This window comes from Lepisosteus platostomus, chromosome 10 (genome assembly GCF_059453375.1).
Source record: "Lepisosteus platostomus isolate fLepPlt1 chromosome 10, fLepPlt1.hap1, whole genome shotgun sequence".
In the NCBI taxonomy this organism is placed as follows: domain Eukaryota; kingdom Metazoa; phylum Chordata; class Actinopteri; order Semionotiformes; family Lepisosteidae; genus Lepisosteus; species Lepisosteus platostomus.
The window spans coordinates 18,900,675-18,924,017 of NC_142620.1; the positions used below are offsets into that span (position 1 = coordinate 18,900,675).

At 37.3% G+C, this 23,343-nt stretch overlaps 1 protein-coding gene across 5 annotated transcripts in view; it reads right to left on the bottom strand.

Moving 5' to 3' along the window:
• The window catches only part of unc79 (unc-79 homolog, NALCN channel complex subunit), an 83,195-nt gene that overhangs the window by 43,252 nt on the left and 16,600 nt on the right, over positions 1–23,343 (bottom strand). For all 5 annotated transcript variants that reach the window (XM_088648583.1, XM_088648584.1, XM_088648582.1 and 2 more), the window contains 15 exons: positions 22,624–22,688; positions 22,046–22,134; positions 19,831–19,871; positions 18,637–18,665; positions 11,901–12,130; positions 10,456–10,627; positions 9,507–9,737; positions 8,730–8,920; positions 7,720–7,843; positions 6,859–6,999; positions 5,645–5,872; positions 4,983–5,210; positions 4,093–4,234; positions 2,506–2,585; positions 2,061–2,209 (listed from right to left, as the gene is read on the bottom strand). In XM_088648583.1, the coding sequence (XP_088504709.1) occupies positions 2,061–2,209; positions 2,506–2,585; positions 4,093–4,234; positions 4,983–5,210; positions 5,645–5,872; positions 6,859–6,999; positions 7,720–7,843; positions 8,730–8,920; positions 9,507–9,737; positions 10,456–10,627; positions 11,901–12,130; positions 18,637–18,665; positions 19,831–19,871; positions 22,046–22,134; positions 22,624–22,688 (2,140 nt within the window). The remainder of the gene's footprint in view (positions 1–2,060; positions 2,210–2,505; positions 2,586–4,092; positions 4,235–4,982; positions 5,211–5,644; positions 5,873–6,858; positions 7,000–7,719; positions 7,844–8,729; positions 8,921–9,506; positions 9,738–10,455; positions 10,628–11,900; positions 12,131–18,636; positions 18,666–19,830; positions 19,872–22,045; positions 22,135–22,623; positions 22,689–23,343) is intronic.

The following is a 23,343-nucleotide window of genomic DNA, read 5'->3' on the forward strand; positions in this document are numbered from 1 at the left end:
GCAAAGCAGATGCAGAAGTGTCTCAGGTACTACAAGTACTGAAGATCAATAAATTCCTAGGCCAAATGGTATCCTTCTAATTTGTTCTCAAGGAAACAAGAGTTATTCAGAAGACTTTGAAAGAATTCTTATAATAGTCACTTAAGACAGGGGTAGTACCAAGAGACTGAAGAATTACTAATTACTATGGACTGCGCAAAAAAGTGATATCACATGAGAGGACAAAAACTGTAAAAGCACAGTAGAAGTCTTTCCACAAAAACTCAAGATAAAAATAAGAAATCGAAAACTCGTGTTGGTTCTTTCTTCAGTTGTCAGCCCCTGAGGCTGCCTTAGTAACATTGAATCTCTTCGTAACGTTTATTACTTTTCTTCGATGTCAGCCCTTCAGTCTGGCTCTCTGAGTACTGTCTCTCTGGCTCGTTTGTCTTAATTCTCTCATTTGTGGGGCTCTCCCGAAGAGTCTGTTCTCGCCCTTTGGCTGTTACCTCCACACCTGCACACCCAATCAATTTATGCAGAGAGGATCACAGCTGTCGGCTATTACTGCAGTAACTACTTAGATATTTTCTAAGATGATCATTAGCTGATGGCCTGTCACACAAATGTAGTACCCATCTGCAGTGGCTCCTCCTTATTGTGTAAGCATGGTGTGGAGGACCAATGTACTGTACATAAACATCCATGTTTAGTGGGGGCTGGGAAAATCAGGCTGACGCAAGACCAACTGATGTTTTTAGCCTCCCAACCCTAGTGTGGTCTATAACCTACTGATCTTTCCATTTCCCTTTTTCACTGATAGCCTATTCAAACTAGCTGATTCTGTTTGGCCAGGATCATATATCAAACCCAAGATATTACTGACTACTGACACAGCAGCAGTCAATAAGTTAATTTATTGTTCTCATTGTATTTTCTGTTTCACCATAGCATTATCTCAATTTGAGGCTTTACTGGTCTATTCTGAACTCAGAGTAGAGAGCATCCATTGTGTCATCCCCTTTATTGAGAGATATCAGCTTGCTGACAGCTGACACCAGTTTCGTCCATAAACTAGATCCCTCCTAGTCTCTAGGACTGTTCTGACACCATCTTCTAGCATCTTAACCCAGTTTAACACTCCAGATTCCACTTCTCTATTACACCATCAACAAACAAAATGAGAAAACTGAATCAAGTAATTAAAGACCAGTACATCTGACTTTTATTATGTAAAATGTAATGGTATAAATTATTAGGTCTAAATTAGAGAACATCCTATATGTAAAAAATGTCCCAGCAAATAGTCAACATAGATTTAGATTAGAAAATGTAAGTCCTGCCTATGTTCTTAAGTTGTTAAGAGTTACAGTACATAAACAAACACAGAATATGAAGTGGTTTATTTAGATTTTGATAAAGTTTCTCATGATAGTTTAATTCTCAAATTAGGAATTAGTGAAATGTGAAAAAATAATCTGCTTTCTACAGATAAGGGCGGAAGCCTTAAATTAGAATAATTTAATTAGCGGTGTACCACAGGAATATGCGCTAGGACCACTTCACAATTTATATAAATGATGGAGAGTGCTGTTATAGTTCCTAAACAAGGTATGCCTGCAGATGATATCAAATTAAAAAGATAAGCAAACACTGTGGAACCAGCAAATGAAATTCTAAAAGATTTAGATAAAAGACTGTGAAAATGGTTTGCAGATAATGCGTAAGGTAGAAATCATTATTTTTGAGGTAGAAAAGTGAAAAAAAAACTAGAGTATAAACTCAAAATAGGAGTTAGAAGAAGCTACTGAAAAATCTAATTTATCTATGTTGACACCATTTATTTTTCTGGAAAATGTGGAAAAGCAATTAAAATACAAAAACATGTTAGGATATGTACTGAATAATTTAGAATTTAAAACAAAGGACATTAGATTTGTATAATATAATAGTAAAGCCTCATTTAGAAAATATGTTTTTTCCAAATTATGACCTAAGAGGATTGTACATCATAAGTGCACATTTGGGGAAATTGCTGATTTTCTCTGGCTTTATGTTAGCACAATCACTTTTTTTCCTACCTCGGAATTAACATCTTATCCTGAATGTAGGCCAGAAACTGAGGGTAGTCTTTCCGAGCAATGTATAAACACTCTCCATGAAGACAAAGGATTTTCAAGCAGTTCAACATGTTGAAGAGAATATCTGGTTCTTCAAATTTAGGCATTTCCTGTGAGATAAACAATAGAGAAGGTCAACAAAAAGCAATTTGTTGAGAAAGAATGAAATGTCAATACACCTGACAATCATGGTAATTGAAAAAAAAATAGAATAAAGTGTGAATATGTGATGTCACAAGGCTGTACTGGTAGTGTGCTCTTTCTGTTCATACTATAGGGAGACAAATACATATACAGTAGCCACAAATCTGTCTCCTTTTGTGAATATGAAAGGCTACCCCCTTGAAAACAACATCCAAAATCTCAGAAGGAAATACCAGAGAGAACAAATCAAAGAAAACATTACCTGCAGTATTGTGTAAATAAGCTTTAAGGTAACCGGCAGTTGTTGGTAAGAGAACTTCTTGTCAGCATTGTTCTTCATGGCTATGGAACATGTATGAAAAGGAAAATTAATGCGCTGAAAAAATAACACACTAATATTCTGTTGTGTCAACAGCAACTTGTAGTCCGTTTCTCTGAAAGGTTCTGATGTGCTACATGCAACTACAGTATGTCCCTGTATCTGTCAACTACTTCTCTTGGCAGAAAGTCCTCCAGCATAAATTGCCTGTGCCATGTAAAGTCAGAAGGAGACTTACATTAGTAAAAATCTGCTATGCCGCGATTTGGTAATGGTTGTGAAGCCAATAGATCATTTGTGGCAATTTGCTAATTCACTACTTTTAAACATATTTTCATGGGTTAAAAAAGTGTTGGTCAACAAATAAATGTTCTTGAAAATTTATTTATTTATATAACATTTATTTGTTGACCACCACTTTGTTATCAAAGTAGGAGTAGGAGTTGATAAATTAGTCAATATTCTTAAGGATTTAAGGATTCATTGTAAATTATTACATTATACTGTATATGCATAATCCTTCAGTTCTCTGGGTACAAACCCATGTTTTCTTTGTCTCATTAGGTTAGAAACAGTACCTAGAAGGAGTGTCTATTAAAAGCTTAATTTAATCAATTTAATGCTACACCAAAAGCTCTGAAACTTTTGATGTTGATGAGGTTTTTAAAGAGACCTATAAAATGTGTTATATTCTGGACCTAGAAGATTCCTAAGGAAATGAGTTGGGACCTTCTGTACTTTAGAATTTGTGGATGTATAGTTGGGTGTTGGTCATGATACCACATTAGCCAGACAGATTGGTGTGTATGTTTTTAATTTTTATCTGGGTATCTTTCTCAGGCTTTCTCAAGATACAGTTAGAGTAGAAGAGGTACTGCAAAACTAGCTGCATAGAGGCATAGCTCACACCCCCAACTGTGAGTCCACAGATCATACACAGTGAAGACTGACATCAACGGAGCTGTCCCTGAAAAGGTCACAAGTTATTTATATTTTGAATCCTTCAGAACAAATTAGTGTCACCTAACAAAAAGAGTAAACAACAGTAAAAACTGTATAGAGTTCTTTCTGAAGATTAAATACACTCTTCAGAGTTATCTTGCGCCTAATGAAGAAAGTCTTTTACCAAAGCATGATTCCAGTGCTGATGTATAGATGTGTATCCGAGATTCTAATGCAGGTATGATTCATAAAATACAAGAGAAGGCAGGAAAATGAAATTAAGTAGTTTGTGGGAGCGGCACGTTTGTGAAGAACCAAAGATAGGAATGCACAGAGGGACATTCTGATATTCTCATTCCAGCTGTGGACTGAAAAGGGCTAATAACCATAATGATCAATGGAAAGCAAAATTATCTTCAAGTATCTATATTTAAAGAATAATCCTAATCCTTGTATTAAAAAGACAGTATAATAAGAATGTCATTTACAAAATAACCCGGGGTCATTAACATTTACATTAATATACAGTATAATGGCTAAAGCACGTTCCTTGTGTACAGTATATTCATTGTTGCCATGGATACATACGGGGGTAGTCAGGAGAGTCGCTCTTGTTGCCAGGATTGTCTCCCTGCCTGCCAACAGGATTGTCCTCCTCCTCCATCTCTGTGCCAATGGTAAACTCTGGCCGAGGGAAGATTAAGCTTTCCTCCAGGCTGTCTGTTGGCTCCTGCATGGTGGCCATGAGAAACGCAAGAACTTCACCATTTCTAAAGATAATTTTTCCTTGACTTTTTTTTTCATTTGGAATTACATTTTTTCAAATCCTCTTCAAATTTGTGAAATTGTCAATTATTAATTATCCCAGTTCACTAGCACAGTGCTTGTAGCAAGAAAGCAGAGACTAGACTATAGGCACACATGCTCCAAACCTTAACCCTTTAGAGTTCTTACCCACTGAGCTCTATAAAACATTCACTACCTCAGTCTTTCACGTCTTTTACTACCTTCAGTCTTTTAAATCAGATTAAAATGATTTATCTGCTATTAAATATTTTGGTAACATCTACAAAGTCCACTTCAGGCATTTTACTGCATGAACCCAAATAAAAGGTATTATGTCTTAGCCTCCAGCAATTGCACACGGAGTGATATTGTGAAAGAGATTTATATTATTGGAGAAAAACTGGAAACCAGCTAACTTGGATTAAATTTACATCCCCCTTTAAAATGTGATTTCACTTTTCTGAAGAAAAAGGAAGTAATATTTCTTTGTAGCATATTTGCTGTTTTTTTTTTAATGACCAAAGTCAGTTTCAACAAAGTACTTGTATTTCTGTGTTCAATGGCCCCATTTTTGCTGAACCAAAGTACGAGGTTCTAAAAAAAGTGCAATTGTAAGCTTAAAGAAATAGATAAAAGAAGAAAGCTAAACAGGTGAAAGTATCAGCTTGTTTATAAGCCCTTTCTTCACCCACCACCAGCCGAATCTCCTCCTTGGGCGCCAGCCTCTCCAGAAGCTCGCAGCCCAGCTGGTAGCAGAGGATGCTGGACTGGCACAGGTTGCACTCCAGGGCCTTCTCGTCCTTCTGGCAGGTGTGGGACCCCCCCCACGGCGCCTGGAACACGTTGTTGACGATGCTGATGATGTCTTTCGACAAGCTGTTCTCGAGACCCAGGGTCACACCGTCGTCTTGCAGCTCCATCTGTCGGCCGTAGTTAATTAGTTCAGTTTCTCACCAGTGGAAAGAACTGATTAAATCACATGCTCGTTTTTTGTGTGTTTAGTTGATTTTTAAGAATACGTATTTTTTTTAATTACTCTCTTTCAAGAAGGGCACTCATAAAGTAGTAAATTAAAGGATTTTAGATTTGAATTGAGGCTTCAATGTAGAATTTGTAGAGCTGGAAAAGAAGGAAAATTCTGTTTTTTATATATTGTCAGTTTCTCACTAAAACAAATTCTGCACGTGAAAATGAGGCTTGCTTCCAACACTACTCTACAATACTATTCCGTTGCACAACAATGAACTCATGTTGTTCAACACACTGGAACAAGATGAAACGACTTGTATTATTCTGTATATGGAGACGAGTGCAGTGTGTAATGGTCATCTTGCAAGCACCAAACATGACTCACTTGCTTGAGGATGAGGTCGAACATGAGGATGAAGCAGCCAAGGTTCATGTCATCGTCTTCGCAATCAATGTCAATAGTCCGGTGGCCGGAGGCAGGGCCAAAGTTCTTCAAGGGGCTCCGGAAGGGGCTACAGCGCAGGGGGCTGGGGAAGGGACTTCGGAAGGGACTAGGGAAAGGGCTCAGGGTGTGGTGCTGCCCGCGTCTCCCAGGATCAGACACCACACTCACCTGCACGGGGGGAGAGGGGATGTAAAGACATCGGCTCTCAAACTGGCTCACTGCAGGTTATTTTTTGGGGGCAATTTAATCTATGTATCACAGATCAGAGAAAAAGCAGAAGAAAAAAGGTCAACTTTTCTGGACCGCTTTATACAGCCCAGTTCTTTGATCCAACTAGAACATTGGTTTTCTAAACCTATAATTCTTTATTGTGCGTATAAAACATTAAACAAGCCCCATTTTTAAGAAGACATGTTCCTAACATCCTTCAGAAAATCTGTTCTGGTTTTCTTTTCAGCTCTCCATTACCTATTGACACTTAAGTTTTCCTCATCAGAACTACTGGTGCTCGTTACTTAAATTAATGTATAATGAGTTTTTATTCCAGGAGGCCCATTTTTAAGAGATCACATTCAATAAGAACTCCCAATTGAAAATTGTAGAATGTGTAGATAGCAATTATATAAACTATAACATAATTTTGAATCATGCTACAGTATAGTTAATTGAATCATAAGCACAATTGCAGGTCTAAGGTCAGTAGTAAACACGATTATAGTAGATGCACTGTTGCTTGACTTACACACTCCTAAACTTAGGATGAAAAGTTTCTTTATGTTTATGGGAATTTTTGTGGACAGTCTTTGAAAGTCTCTCTGTGGACCCCTTGTTGAACAGAAACAATCGTAACACATAAAACGCAACGATCCCATAGGAAAAGAATTGAAGACACCTGTAGTTGCATGTCACACAAAGTAAATGAATGTACTGTAGATCTAAAATCCACGATCAAGTTAATTGAATGAAAACTCTATGCTAAGAGGGGGTCTATTAACAAGTAAAAATCCCCAAAATAATAATTCCTACCATTACTTTGCAATATTTTTATTTTGCCTTAAGACACTGAAGTTTGGGGAAATTTGAGAAATCGTTAAACGACTAAGTATCTCAGATCTACTCTGTCTTCTCTGGTTAGAAACATTTTAAATTCTTACCCTCCGTGCCCCAAGATTTCCTGCCAAGTCATTGGCTCGTGCTTTTCTCTGATTGGCTAATTCTTTTACAGAATTGACCCCATCAGAGAACATACCGATGAGCAGCTGCAGTGGTACCACAATGTCCAGCTCAGAGAGTACCTGCACAAAAGACAAAATGCAATTAATAAACCGTGATAAGCGTCAGCCTTTTCTATTAGTATCTGTATTGTGTGTACCCTGCTGTCATCAAGAAATTGAACATGGATTAACATTTTCTCCCTACAATGAATAGGCACACAGATTAACTGGAAAGGGTACATAAAAAACCATTGATCATGTTAAATTGTTCCATACTAATTATTCAGCTCAATAATTTGTTCCTATCTTAATAGTTTATCATTATATCTTAGTTGTTTTAACTGGCATGGGCAAAAACCTTTTTCTTTTGGAATTCCAAATTGGATTCACCAGCTGTTAATGATCTCTGCTGTTTTTTTCTACTCATGTGCTAGCACAAGCTAGCACCATCTGCTTCCCGTACTGCAAGCCCCACAGTCTCTACAGTAGATTTAGCATCAAAGTGATCTGGCTTGCAATCACGATGCTTACAAGCACACGGGCGCTCAGTCTGCCCCAGGGCTCTAGGGTCTGTGTTACACGGCATGCAAGGATAGCCTAGCTCACTGAAATCCACCCCACGCTGCAGCACAGACTGTGTGGTGTCTCTTGAAATGTCACTCACAGTGTACTAAAAGCATAAGCTAGGATCACATCAGCCGTGACAGGGATAAAGGGTTCATTGTGTCCTCCAGGCCAGGACTTTTACCACTTAGCATCCTGTGATACTCTCACATTATAGGACTTCAGATCTGTACTTACATGCAGCCATAGCAAAGCCTGCTCCTGAACAGATGCTGGATACCCAGAGAACCGGCAGCTGATGAAACCAAACATCTCCTCCATGGAAAATGGCAAGGGGCACAGTTCTATATCAAACATTTTGCTGCAACAATACAAATAGATGAGGACTGTAAATTCGTCAGAAAAGTCATCATAGACAACAATGACATTGCATAACACCGCTTATTGTGTCTGTGGCGAAAAAGGAGCAAATATTATCTTCTTTCTGTAAGGCTCAGCTGGTAAAAATAGTTTGGTAAGCAAGTGCTTACACCAAGCCATTCTTTCAGTGCAAAAAATACTGCAATAAAGCTTTGGCCATTTGATGAAATTTACATAAATAATGTGTTTATCTGAACCAAACATGCAAGTGCTTAGCAATTTAAAACAGAAATCTAGTCTTGCAAAAATATTTACATGGTCATTATGCATTAAGACTTGCAAATTAAATAAAAGCCTTTGAAAAGTCTCTTCCTCTGTGACTAAATTAATTGATTCACATGACAGCATCATTTTAGGATTAATACAAACATAGGTAATTAGCTGTCACTTTGGTTGTCTACAATGACATAAAAGCAGACTCAAAATGTGACCATTTTAATACATTATTCTGTAGGCAGCAGAACTATGAGTGGTAGGCACAGTATGGAAGGTATGGAAACTGAAGTATTTTCCAAACATTCTTGTTATAGTACTTTACTGTGATGGTATTAAGTTCTGCTACATTGTACTCTGTTTTCAACGGGGCCCAGCGTAATAAACAACAGTGTATGAGTAGTTTGACCAAACTGTAATTTAAACACAGTAAAGGCAGGATCTGATATTGTGTGAGTGGGTGCTCTAGAATCATGAAATTCATAAACACATGATGAGTAGGAGTGGGAAAGATTAGGGCTTAACCTTTGTTAAAACTCCATTCAGTAGAATTCAAACAATATATACTGTATATGGGTACATCTAAAGAAGCAATGGTGACCTGTCACTCTTACCTGAGCACCTCTCTGAATTCCTTTAGCTGGCTATCTGGCACCTCTGTCCTGATGGCCTCCAGCCACTCTGGCATGATGCACTCCCAGAGAGGCTGGCTGATGACATTATAGGGGATCAGACACAGGATGCGATTCAGGCCTTCCTTCAGCTGCATCACTGTGCTGCAGGACTTGTCCCAGTAACCCCCCACCTGAAAGAAGATTACACCTGGCACTGAGAGCTCACAATGTTTCTTCAGGTATTACAAGGACAGAAAAAAAAACATTTTCATTCTGGGCTATAAATATCTAAAGATATTTATATCAAACTAACTTAGTTTAGATAGGCTAGTAAATTACTCACTACAAAAAACAATTTGATCAATTTGAATTATTACAGGAATAGTTTCAGGATTACGTTTTCTGTATTCTGTTTAACAGTTAGGATTTTTAAGTCAAATACAAATTAAAAGCTAAAAAGTGTTGTACGGAGTGCTTTTTGTGTGCTTACAGTATATCAGAACCGTATTTTTGTATTTTAATACATTTTCTCCTCCTCATTAATAAAAAAATCTTAATATACACTTTCTTCTGCAAAGATGGTTCTATATCATACACACAAATATATATAAGAAGCCAATATTTCCTTTGGTGATCTTCATCATTTTCTAGCTGTTGTAAAAGCTTAGATGACACAGTCACTGTGTCAGCCTGTTGGTCACCCACTTATTTCCCATTCATGTTTTCCGAGTAAAGTTTTCAAGCCCTCCCCCTACCCCGCTCTCCCTCCGAACTTACTCGAGCGAATTCCACAGGCTTGGGAAGCAGGCACATAACCATAACGTCGAAGCGCACGTCGCACACTGTCTTCAGCCACTTCGTTACGAACTGAGGCTTGAGTTTCTCCACCAGGCTGCCCACCTCATCATCCATCATGTAGGCCGTGGAGTGGAACCATTGGAACACCATGCTGACCAGGCGGGCCAGGCTCTCCGTAGGGGTGTTTTCACTGGGTGTGCACAGGCTCACCTGCAGCACCAGGCATGTACCAATGCACAAAGCAACAGTTTATCACCAGACTTCCAAGCCTGGCAAAGTAATGCTGCAATACAGTACGTTTATTCATTCCACGTCTTGGGTGGTTAATTTTCTTAACTATTTCGGAAAGGTTGTCATAGTTTGCTTTGCAATTCTCCATGATGAACGTAGTTTGCATTCATTTATAAGCTAGGGCACTTTAAATGCAAATAGCGCTGTGTACGAAAAGGTCAGACTTGCACCATCACACTGATATGAACAATATTGTACCACAGATTAATGCTGTATTTCTCTGAAAGGCCTGGGGTCTGTATTCATAAATCTAAATCTATTCAATCTAAATCTTCTCTTTCATGCCATGATTAAAAACCTTTCCAGACCAGCACTGAAACCTGTCCTAGGCACACCACAGTTATCAAATCAATGTTCCATTAGTCCCCTACATTGTAAATGGAAAAGAGGACCATTTTGTCTACAGTTTATTAAGTTACCTGAACCTCAGATCTACCCTGCATTTTTGAAGACACACAGCTGTCTGCTATGCTGCATGTCTTGATTATTTCAGGATCATGAGCATTACTATGTAAAATACGCAGACCACACAGGCCACTATTTGTGTACTCTGTATGACACACGTCTTCAGGTTGTCACCACAGTGAGCACTGAATAAATTAACAAATTAACTTTAGGCTGCATGCAAGGTTCTCACCAAAAACCAGATGCCAAACTGGCTAAGTAGTCGCTGGTCGTGCTGGTCATCATCCTTGTTGTCAAAGTCGATATTATCCAGAGAGTGATGGGAGGAGGACAGGCCCATCTGTCTGCGCCGATTCATCTCATACTCACGCAGCTCTGCGTGGAACTCTGCCTCCTTCAGCAGGCTGCCACAAATAGAAATGTACAGCACAATGTACAGGGCATTCAGGGCAGATAAATCTGTCTACATCACACAAAAAAGCAAACATTTTCCATCACTGTAAGGGAAGAGAAATCCTGGCTGCCTAATTTTCTCAAGCATTCCCATCCTTTATCTTAATATTATCCAGTTTTAACCAGTTATTGTTTGTGGAATAAATAAAATTGCCTTAATTAAAAAGTGTTACTGTGGTGTAATTAGATTCGAAGCTATGAAAAGAAAGGTCTCAGGAAGCATTATAGATATGATACAGCACAGGAAAAAGGCAAATCTAACATTTAAAACCAAATACTGTATTCCCATGTAGGGAAATACCATAAAATAAAAGTTGGAGAGGAGACTGTTCAGCCCAGCTTTCCCATCTGTTTGACAGCAACTAAATAACCGCTAGAATAATAGAAACTTTTTCAAAAGTTGAAAAAGTGGTTTTCTGCCCTTTAAAGTAAATTACCAGAAAAATCAATTTCAATCTATTATTATTTTTTAATTATTTGGAACATGATCTTGTGGTTTAAAGTGCAGATGCCAAACCATGAGTCAACATTGATATGAGTCATGCTTTAAGCCTCAGGAAAAGAGCTGTTTCTTGACTGTTGTGTTAATTGGGAAGTCAAGAGAAAGTTAAAAGAAACAGAATAGGGAATTTCTGCACTTTTGCAGTGCTCTGTTGGAGCATCAAAACAGCTATACTGCAAAAATGTGCAGTGCAGGAAACACAGGAGAAAGGACAACTGTTACATACAGTAATGTATACATTTCCGGTGAAGTCTCAGTGGCTATTTTGTCTGGAAATATAATTCATCCTCAAAAATAAAACATGTATTACAATCTTGTTTTACACTGAAGCCTAGACCGGAGCACTGGAAATTATTAAAATGTGATGTGGTTACATCAGTTATTGTCTTTTTTAAGTAAATGACTTCAGAGAGGCTGTCATCAGAATTACGGTAGGTGTGACTTCACTATCTACTGTAGGCGCGTCACTGTGAATATGATGAAAATATCAGTCTGCTTTATGCTGGTTTTATTTTTCTTTAAACAAATCATACAAAAAATAGACTGTTCCTGCATATACAGCTACCTCAGGTTTATGAGCACACCAAATGAACTAAAGAATTGGGAAGGCAGTATTGGGAACTGCAATATGGCTGCCCTGATAACGGGCTTGAAGATACACAGCTGCTGGCTCTAACTCTGCTCAGAGAGGGGATCTTTGTCGATTCACATCTCACCCCTACCTGATGACTGCTTCCACAGTGCACACCAGCTCCTCCGCTCCACACTCGCGGGTATTGATGGGGGGAGGGGATGTCTGGTAGAGGTGGGTCTCCGCCGAGGCTCCCACCTCGCTGCTGTGGTGGTTGACATGGCAACGCTTGCAGTAGCGGACAGGTCTGTTGCCATGGCGCCCGCAGCAGCCGGCTGAGAAGCAGGTGACGACTGCCCTTCTGACGTGTGAGCTGCAGTTCTGTTGAGGGGAACAAGAGTGATACAGAGACACCATGATCTGGATTTTCAAGGAGACTAAAATAATTGAACAGATTTACTGAACTGTGCATTAAGAGCAAAGCCTTACTCCAATGTTTTATGATGAAATTCTAAGAAATGTAAGCTTTACTATTATTGTAGTAATAATAATGCTAATCAACAAAGTACAAAAATATAAAATGTCAAGGGATTTTAACATGTAAATGTTATTTGAACCAGGTATTGCAACCGGTTTAGGTTTCGTGTACAGCTTATTTGTCATACCCTTATGATTCACGCCTTTCAAAAATTAAAAAGACTTTATAGAAATGAAAAGAATGCATAGTGTACCATATGCAGTATGTGCATGTTTCAGTCAGGGATATGGTTTTCATTCATGTCTGAAATTATCTTTGTTATACTTTTAAATTGGGTAAATAATGAGTCAAATATTTAAAAAATAACAAATGTAATTCTTTTTTTCATGAGCAAAAAAATTACAAGATTTTTAATTGTAAACTTACATTTGTGACTGAAAAGGAATGTATCTCTTTTTAAATATTATTGAGTCCTTTTATTTTTTTAAATCTTCCTGTATCTAAAAAAAAATACTTTTAAATTTAAAATGAAATGTAAACCAATCAAAACACAATATTATATATATTATTTTCTAAGTTCACTTATTTGATTAGATCATAGTTTTATTTTTTTCCCCTTTTTTCTTATGATTTCATTGACACACAGTATATATTGTAGGTCAGCTCTCCTGGAAATATACCAGGAGTTCCCATATCTACTGCCAGTTAAAGTGCAGTTATCTACTTCTGTAGCGCATCAGGTGGGATATTGCTTTCAGTATTAAATTTGCTATCAACTATTTCTTGGAGGTAAAAAAATCAATAATCATAGCTCAGACTGTAGCTTAAAAATCTTGTGAAATTTCAAAAACAGTAACAATTTCAAACTTCACATTTAAAAATAATACATTCTAAAATAAAGGACCTCATTGATAATGCCCAGAGCAAGCAATTCCATATGATCACTTAATCACTGATGGCCTGTGAGTACATTGGGCATTGTTATGAAAGTGCAGAACAATCCTCAGTCGAAATGACATTCTCTAAAAATAAAACCAATAGACATGGGCACATATTTAATCTCTTTAGGCTTTGAAAGCCTGGCCCATTTACACAATGCATTATGGTCATCATATTATCATTTTGTTGCCAATGACATTAACAACAGCTCATCAGATCAACACATAATTTTTCCTCAAATAATCAGCTTAGAAAAGCTTTTTTTATGCATTTAAGAGGAAGTCATGTTGATGTTTGGTTTCCTACATAAAACTTGCATGATTCCTGCCAAAAGAAACTGCTACATTCTTAAGGGCATAAGAAAATAGGAAACAAGGATGTAAGACAATAAAGGTGAATAAAAGTAATGTTTAATGATTCAAGAATTCAATCGAGCTGTTTTTAAAGTAATCCTACAATGTTGGCTTCAACATCAAGTCTAGGGAGTTATTCCAGAACTCTGTGAAAAAAAAGAATCTCCTGTTTCTTGTCCTGAACACTCTTCAGTACCATTTGTCTCTTTACATACTTGTATCATTATGTCAGTGCTGAAATGAAGCCCGGCAAAACTGAGACAAAATAGAGAAAAAGTTTGTTCGGTTCCTGAAAGTAGTGTGGCCATCACAGCTCCCTTATGAATCTTTTCTTCATCTTCAGAAGGTATCCTGCAAGGTCTTTTAGATTAAATCCCACCCTATTAAAAGATTAAGGAAACTAAATCTTTTTAGCCTGCTCAGAAAAGATCACATTGTTCGGATTCTTTTACAAAGTCAACGCAGGGGACATTTTCCAAAATCAGTAATGATTCAGACCAAAGGGCACACATGGAAATTAAAAGAATGTCCAAGAGAAAAAGATACATTTTTGTTTTCCCAGAGGGAGTTGTAGAGATCGTGAGCACACTCCTTTGGTTTGATTGAATTCTTGGATCATTAGGTTTAGGCTTGAGCAGGAGCAGCTGAATGGTTTTTGCACCTTCTTGATCTTTCCCAGCTTCCTGTTCCTTAACTTATTTTAAAAGAAAATGTAATGTCCCATTTTACTACCAAGCAATTATGCAGTTACCACCACATTTGTGAGATTTTAATATTAAAACTAGAGGTTTCATAAATCATAATTAGGATGGCTTTTTCATCACAGAAATTCTGAAAAATCTGAAACTTGTTGGTTTAGTGTGGAAACAGTTCTGCTTATTTTAAAATCAATTAAAAGCAAATAGATATTTTGTTGCAGTCAAGGACATATAAAGGTCAGCACACCAGGAGAGGCAATTTGGCCCCTTCAGTTTGTTTGACTGCTAACAATTAGCTGGCTTGAAGATCTCCTCTAGCCATTTCCTGCAAGAAGACAAGGTATCTATTTTAACGACTTGGCTGGGTATAAGAACACAAGGGAAAATGTCATACTGAAATGATTGATCTTGCATCTTCTTTATGACCACAGCAACATCATATTTACTGTAAGGTAATTTCTTTCCTCTGGTTAAAGTGCTTAGAAAATTCCATTTCGAAAGAGCAGACCTTGCTCTTGCTCAGGAGACCAATATACATCGCTTGTTAAGAACCTTTAACGAGTTATTAGAGCAGGCTGTTACAGTTTGTTGCTTTGGGATAGATTCAATTAACGTCTTTAAGTTGATACACTAGTTAAAAGGAGTGACATGGGACTGTTAAATACATTCCTATTATGTCGAACTAAAGCATTTATTGCATACTACAATTAAATAAATAGTACTTGAGATTAGTGTGCACTGTAGTGAGAACATATTTAGAAGTAGGCTACACACAATTATATTTTTTTTCTTTGATTGAAAAGCTTATTAATTCTGTTCCCCTTTTCTTAGAATATATTTGAGTATATGTTTATTTACAACAACTGTTATTTCATTACCATCATTTTACTGACCATGGTAAATCAGTAAATTTACATTTTTCAAAAGGCTGACACCAATCTATTATTTCATATTTATGTGTAACAATGTTTTAACACAAGGTGCTTTATGCTGACTTCAGGTCAGCTTGCTTGAGTTTTCCAAAAAATAAATACCAATTTATTTTGCTCAATTTACATATTCTTATAGTGAGAAATACATTATGCATTTTCATTTCCTAAAAAGTCAAAATGAAGACATATATAATTGGTTCATTATATATTATATTGTATTTTATATTTTAGATTATATTTTATCTTAAGGATTTCAAAAGTTTTTTTGCTTAATTGTCAGATTTGACTAGCTCCAGAACAGTAAAAAGTTTTCAGAATAATTGTAGTTTCAGCACATCTGTACAGCATTATTAATTACAGCATGAAACACTACGAACACTATTCATGAAATACAGTACAACACTAGTCTGCAAGAGGTAAAATACTGATCTTCCATATTCTTGTTTTGTAATAATATAACTTAATAAATTATTTTATATGTCACATTTGATTAACATATTACCATTAATATAACATATTATTTTGTAGGTTTTAAACGCTATACTGATTGTATGGCCTGAAACTTTTACTTTTACCATGTGGGATAAAAAAAAGAGTGGCAAAACGTAAATAAGAACATTAATTGTGCCACTACTGAGCCTCAAACGTCTAATTTGTACTTCTAAAAAAAATTAGACTGATTGGTGATTTGCTATAACTGCTTTTTAGTGTCACTTCTTTAGCTCTGTATCAGTTTATAGCATAGTTGCCTTTGGCAATGATCAACCACCACAGTGCACTACATGAACTACGAAATTCTTTTTAAATTGTGTGTAATTGACAGACCTACAATGTACCTCCATACAACAACAAGGGAGCAAAGACCACTAAATTATTCACCAGCCAGCACTCCAGTGAGGGTCTATGCACTGACAGCCATAAAGCTCCTGTGTCTGTGGATGCAGAGAGTAATAACTACACAGAAATCATATTCAGCACACTGTATAAAATTACAAGAGCAGGACATTATAGGTCATATAATGAGAAATACATAGATGAGTTAAGTACTGTATATGATATGCAAATACCATCACAAAGCTACAGTCCCCTCCAAACTTATTTTTTCGTAGTCAAGCAATTTATATTTATGATCATGAGATGAATATGAATGATAAGTACAATATAATACTTGTTTTAGTTTTTTTCATGTATAATCTTGAAAAACATTTTTTGTGTCCAAACCGTTGGTTTGATCTGACCTGTATTGGAACACAATCACTTTAAGTACTGTACTCTTCAGAGTATAAAAGAAAGTATTTGTTGTATATCATGTTAAGGCAACAACTGTGTCACTGATCCCAGCAAATTGGTTGTGCAATCATATAAGATGCTTTGCCAAGCCTTTGCTGCAGCCAGTGTTCTTGCCTGTTCATGGGGTGTTCTGACTTTATTTTTTTTTCTCCAGCATGTGAAATACATATTTAGGTGCAATGAAATTTGGAGACTGACCTAGCGGGTCCAAGATTTTGCTCCTGAAGATCTCCTTGGTTGCTTTGACTATATTTTTGGGTCAGTGTCAAGCTGCAAGCTGAAGCTGCAGCCAATAGAAGCATTTTCTTCCACACATAAGCAAAACAAAATCCTTTTGTTTCTGTAGCCTTCAGAATTCTGTGGCCACCTTCATTAATTCCATCATCGTGTGACACTTCCAGAGGTGACCATGCATGTTCAGGCCATGACATTATCTCCGCCATGCTTTCTTAATGAGGTGGAATGCTTTGGGGCATATATATATATAGGCCCTTTCTTTCTCCACACTCCATGCTTTCTGTCACTTTGGGAAATGTTTATCTTATTCTCATCTGTTCCAAATCTTTTCTGTTTCAAATTATGAAGCATAATATATTAAATATATGATATATAAAAAATGTATTGTATTATACTTGCCATGGATATAAAACTCAAGATCATGAGTGCAATTTACTTGACTAATAACAAATTGCAGTTTTGACTTTTGCAGTGACAATACTTTTGGAGGGCACTGTAAAACTGCCATACTGTAGGCAGAGACAGGCCAAGAGACAACAACAAGCTGAGTATGGTAGCTTTGAAGGCTCTAAGTCAACTACACATCAAGCGTTGCCTAGAAACAGGTAGGCGAATTCAGCAGAAAGAGGTTTAGATTTCAGAGTGTGCTAGCAGAGCTTACTCAATAGGTCTTTCTTTATTTTAAAGATCAATGCTTTTTCACTGTAGTGTGATGTATGGCAGAAAAACAAGCTTCTGACTCCTCTAATAACTATTGTGACAGGTGATTTGGGATCCTTTGGAAAGTCTAAAACTTTAACTGATGCTACATCACAGTTTTCTATATTTCATACATTATTACATAAGAATTTCGCGAGGTCCCAGTGACTTTCATGACAGTTCTTGTTACACCATTTTAACTGAATCTAGCTGAATAAACATACCTTTCAATACCCTTCAGTTCTTACACTCAGCTGCAAGAGAAGCGAGGCTAGGAACCCAAAGGCAAGGGCATGGAATCCTAGTTTTAGATTTTAATTTTTATGTGTGGGGTACTTTTTTAGCCTTGGCATTATTCAGACAACTTGCATGTGAAATGTGCTCCATAGAGAAATGACTTTTGTATGTAAATGTGAGCATGTTCCTACATACTATGGCAATACAAACCTAAGTGAACTAACATCACTTTTTAACATAAGTCAGGGTTGTCCAAAACCTGGTACTAGGGAGTTCCAATTCAGTATGTTTTGGTCATCCTGAATGGCCTGTTTCTAAAGATCTAAAACTGTAAGCTATTGATCACTTGAACAAGCAATTTGCTACATTCAGGACATCAATGTCCTACAGGCCTTTTTGCTCTAAATCATATCTAAATTTCTTGATTTACTATTAGCATTCCTGCTTACCTGATCACACGTTAATTGTTCAAGCTCTTTTACAAATTGATTTATAAATGAAAAATCGATAACCTGTCGATTATCGATTCCTGTGCTCTCCAGCACTGGAAATCTAAGTTAGAAACACGTACAATATCATGTATTCTCTGCTGGTCACTGCTGATGCTAGTGTCATCTGGCTTACGCTGCTGTCCGGGAGCTTTTCACTGCTCTGTGGTGCAGTTTTCATAATACTTTGAGTAGGCCAACTAAATTTAGAAGCACCTGTACATTGGGGTATTAAGTAATTTGTTTTCATTACGCCTGTAATAATCTTGACTGTGGTGACTAGAATCAGCTTTAATTCAACTGTCCTCTCAAAAATTGTGGCTCCTTCCTGCTGAATCCGCACTTCCCTGATTACAGTGCATGTCCACATTGCCTCTGATGACTGCAAATGAGATACATTACAATGGACATGATCTGACATGAAAGCACCAGAAAAAACAACCATGAGACTCCAACCTTTCAAGCACACACCCACACACAAATACAATTGCAGACTCCCCCCCCCACCACCACCACAAACACAGTTCAGTTCTTACCTTTTTCTGACAAATAGCCGATATTTCAGCTGTAGGGGCGAAGGTACATAGAATTTCAACATAGACAAGTAGAATTATGTCTGGAGTGGACCTCACTATACAGCTGTAAAAGTTTGGGTTGTGGGTTTGGCTTCCCTGGAAGAAGACAAGCTCTCCTCAACCACTTATTCTGAATTTTATTTGACATTACAGAATGTCAATTTAAGGCAGAAAACTATTAATTATATTATGAATCAATTTTATAACACAATACGTCTAAGGTTGGTAAATACTTTTGATAGCCACTGTACTACTCCACTTATTAGAATTATGATGAGTGCATGTGACATGAATTTAGATCAATTTCATGTGAACCTACAGTCAGTCATTTTATTTACTATGCTTCAAAACACTTTGGTACAGAGAACTGTGCAGATTTCTATAGCTGCTAACAATAAAACAATATACTGTATAATAGACTATTGGGCACTAAGGAGAAGAAAATAAAAACTCCCAGTGGGAGAAAATAAACCTCCCGGGGTTCCAGGCCCAGTGGTTGCCCACCCACCCATTAGGCAATGGATTTGGGGAATGAATTATGATGGACAGTGAGCAGTTTCTGCAATGTCTGGGGCTGCCATCCTGCCCTCCTGGGTCTGTCGTCATTGCCTGTTGTCTTTACATGTCTGTGCCACAAATAATGAAAAACTAAAAACATGAATGTTCTTTAATGTAAGGTCTGACGTAATGGGCTTTAAATTTGAATTCTGTATATACTGACACCACTGTATTAAAAATACAGAGACAGAGACAAATAGACATTGATTTTCTGAATATATATGCAGCATATACAACATATTACATAGATATGTATTACATCTATTATATAAATATAATAATGATATTATGTATGAGTGGGGAACCCTCTAATTTTACACTGAACAGAAGAAAAAACAGAGGATGAAGGTTCCACAGCTGAAATTCTGCTTTTCATCATAGAATTAACCTTTATTTGTTCCTTATTCTGTATGTAAATACACTTGGGGGCCTGTGCTCCAAAAGCAATGTGTTCTTTCTTCTGCTCTTCTTAAATGGATTCCGATTCTCTATAAATAGGGCATCAGGTCCCATCTTCTGTCATCTCTAAGTGAAACAACATGAGAATCTAAGCTCTGCTTGAGGCTGAAAAAGAGCTGCCCCAAATGTACAACTCACCTTGTGGCAAGAGAACATCAATGAGCCATTCTGCATGGTCCCTGGAAAAAGAAAAAATGAGTACAGAAATAATACAAAAAATGAATGAAGACAATATAAGTAGCTTCTTAATTTACATCTAATTTTAAAGGTGATTCATTGGGAAAATATGTCTTTAACTAATAGTACTGCCCTGCCAGTTAAACTGAGCAGGTTTCAGAATAGATCAAATAAATCAGCATGAACTACAAATACAACTACAAAAGTGTCAAGAAATAACCATTACAACCATTTAACCGCAATTGCTTTAAAAAAAAACACGTTAAAAAGTATTATGCAGAAAATTTGGAGGTACATTTTCAATATACAGTACATAAGATATACAGGACCTTGTAAAATTATTCAGACCCTTCCTATGGTGTCCTATTTTGTGAACTTGCAAAATAATATATACTGTATATTCATCCTGGTTTACAACCAAATCACACAACATAGAATACTGTACTGTACAGAAATTACTCCCTGTAGGCATAACACCAGGGTAAGTACAAGCCCCTAGTTACCACTGCAGCTATAAAGTGGACTCAAATACCTCCTGGTGCCGTGAGAACATGTTCAGGTCAGACGTCTGTCCTGCCTGCTCCCACTTAACAAACTAATTACCTCATCAGAGCCAGATACTTTAATCCCTGTCCAGTCCTCTGTCTGGCACTCTGTTATTTGGGTCCTTTCCTTGAGATTCCCTGAGTGCTTCTCTCACAATCCTGTTGTCTGTGCTAAAGCAGCATTCCACCTGTACAGTATCTGCCTGACCCTTTGGATTCTGATCCACTCATCAAACTGTAGTAACGTTATGTCTTTTGTTGAACCTATTCTTTACTGAAATTTTTATTTTAAGAATTCAGAACCTGGTATACCTCAGCAGATACAGTATTGTACTGTATGAAAATGCCAGAAAACACTTTCAAAATATTTTTGTCTTGTAATATGAGTACAGGTATATTAATTTTAGCATATGAATTAAAAAAAATATTCATATACTGAAAAACGTATTTTCAACCATTATTAACATGTTTGAGTGTGATATTATGGTTTGTCTCAAGAACAGATAGAAGAAAGCTACTTTTTGAAATGCTTCTTATTTCAAATATGGAATGACAAGAGGTGTCATAGTACATGTTTAATGGGAGCCGGTTTACAGTCCCATGTAGTGGGTATTTAGGACCCTATGCAGACAGTAAAATCTGGAATAGACTGGAGAAGGGCAACAGGGAAACATGACAGGATCAGGACAGGATAACTGACAGAGGGGCGTGACGGCAGTGTTCCAGTGCTCGGGGGGCATGGCACAGTCGAAGTCCAAAACAATCCAAAAGGGGAAACCAGGAAGCAGTCCAAAAGTCCATAGGCAGGAGATCCATCCAAAGACAGGAATGGGGACAAGGAATCAGGAACTAGGAAGTTAAAATCATAACAGATCCAGGTGCTCTGAGCCCACATGGTCAGAAAGCCAGGGAATAAGACCAGCCCTTGGGCTACCCAAGAGCCCGGGAAATAGGAAAGCCTTCCAATACTGAGCCCAGATCTTCGGAAGCACGCGGAACAAGGGGCAGGTGAACGTAATAATGAAACTAAAATACAAAAAAGGGGAGGGAGTGCTCTCTAGGGGAGGGATGACGATCATGACAACATGTGTGTCAATCACTTTACGTTTGGGAGCAAACTTACTGTAATGTGTGCACACATAAAAGCCACTCGGGTTTGCAGATTTTTGTTACAGTGATAGAAGTAGAATTCTCTGGGAAGAATACCTCAACATGAAGTTCCTAGGATATTCAGACTTCAATAATCCAGCATAACTAGACTCAAATTACTGTTACTGGCCATCAGGAATCTCTCAGCCTTAATGACCCACTTGTCAGGACTGTCAGATTTGGAGGGGCTATATGAGGAGTCACTTCTGTGCATCAATTATGGTTGCTATCACAACTGGGTGCTTCTAGAATGGCAGCATCATGAAACCATGTCACAGGGCATATACTGTACAATTGCAATTGTTCTTTGGTAAGCATGCATGGTCTTCTTCTTGATAAGAGAGTCACAGCAGTAAAGCAAAGTGACTAACAACCAGGAGGTACAACACATATTGTAAAGAAAAATCCATGTCATTTTCAAGAGATAAGGCCTAAGGGTGGGATTGGCACCACAGTATGAATTTTGCTATTTAAAGACTTACCCTGCAATTCTCTGGCTGCATTCTTCACATATGTACAGTGGAGGGGGCTTATCTCCTAAAGCCACAGAAAGTGTGGGATCTATGCACATCTGGAACCAGTGAAGCAGAGGAAAAGTCAGCAAGCGATTAAGTACATACCAAACTGAATTGACAGGCTTTGCACAAACCTGTTCATGATACACAAGATCATGTTCCAGGACAATTTCAAAATGCTTCAGCTCCCTGTCTCTTCTGATGCAACTGCAATGTACTGTAGTTTTAATGAGTTTTAATGTAAGTGTGTCAGATCACACGAAGATCATGAATATCAGATAGTATAATGTATTGGCTGATTGTCATTCATTCAGAACTCAACTACCAGCACACTTTAAATACAAAAATCTTAATTTGTCATTGTCACCTCCTGTGCAGTACAGTCTGCTTGCTATAGGAGCCCAGTAAAAAGGACCTAAACCACACTGTTGTGATGCAAGATCCAAGCTGTCTCTAGAAATTATGCCAGGTTGGAAATTAAGCTTAGCACAAATTTCACAGATGTGGTGTTAAAACAGAAAGCTAAAATGAGAAGTAATGCATACCTTAACAGCAGGCTTGTTGATTGCATTGTGGCATTCAATGTGTTGGCAGTGAATGGGATTCCAAGCTACACACAATAGTAGGCAAGGTGAAACAGATATGAGTGTTCGTCATGTGCACTAAGTTGACAATACAACCTGTTTTTTCATTCATTTTAGTATCATTCAACCATTTCAGAGATAAACATTCATTGATCTATTAGACATTTCAGAACCTTGATTTGTGGTACATTTCAAAAAGAGTCATCTTCACATAGAAATCAAAGGATAATTTATTGTTTTTTTGTCTTGGATTCCAAAAATCAGATCTCAATCCCTATTTTTGGTGGTGCTCTGGTTGCTTACAGAACTGTTTAAAATGCATGCCACATCCTGTTCAAGTTGATTTTTGTGCACAATGACAATGGCTCAACACATGAGGTAGTAGTTCTTAATATTACTGAATGTGTAGTTATCAATAACATATCAATAACGTACTGCATCACAATTTGCATACAACATTATTTGTCCCTAAAATCAAGTAAAATAAACTGGATGAATAGCCATATGCAGTAAATAGATGCATTATTTCCTAATTATACTGAAACACAACAAACCACAAAATGGAGCACAGGTATACAGGTATGTGCTATCTTTAAGATTCCCCTTGCATAAAATGCAGAAGCATTAATATTAACTACACAGGCAGAGATGTACTGTGGTGCACACTGTATGAGGTTGAAT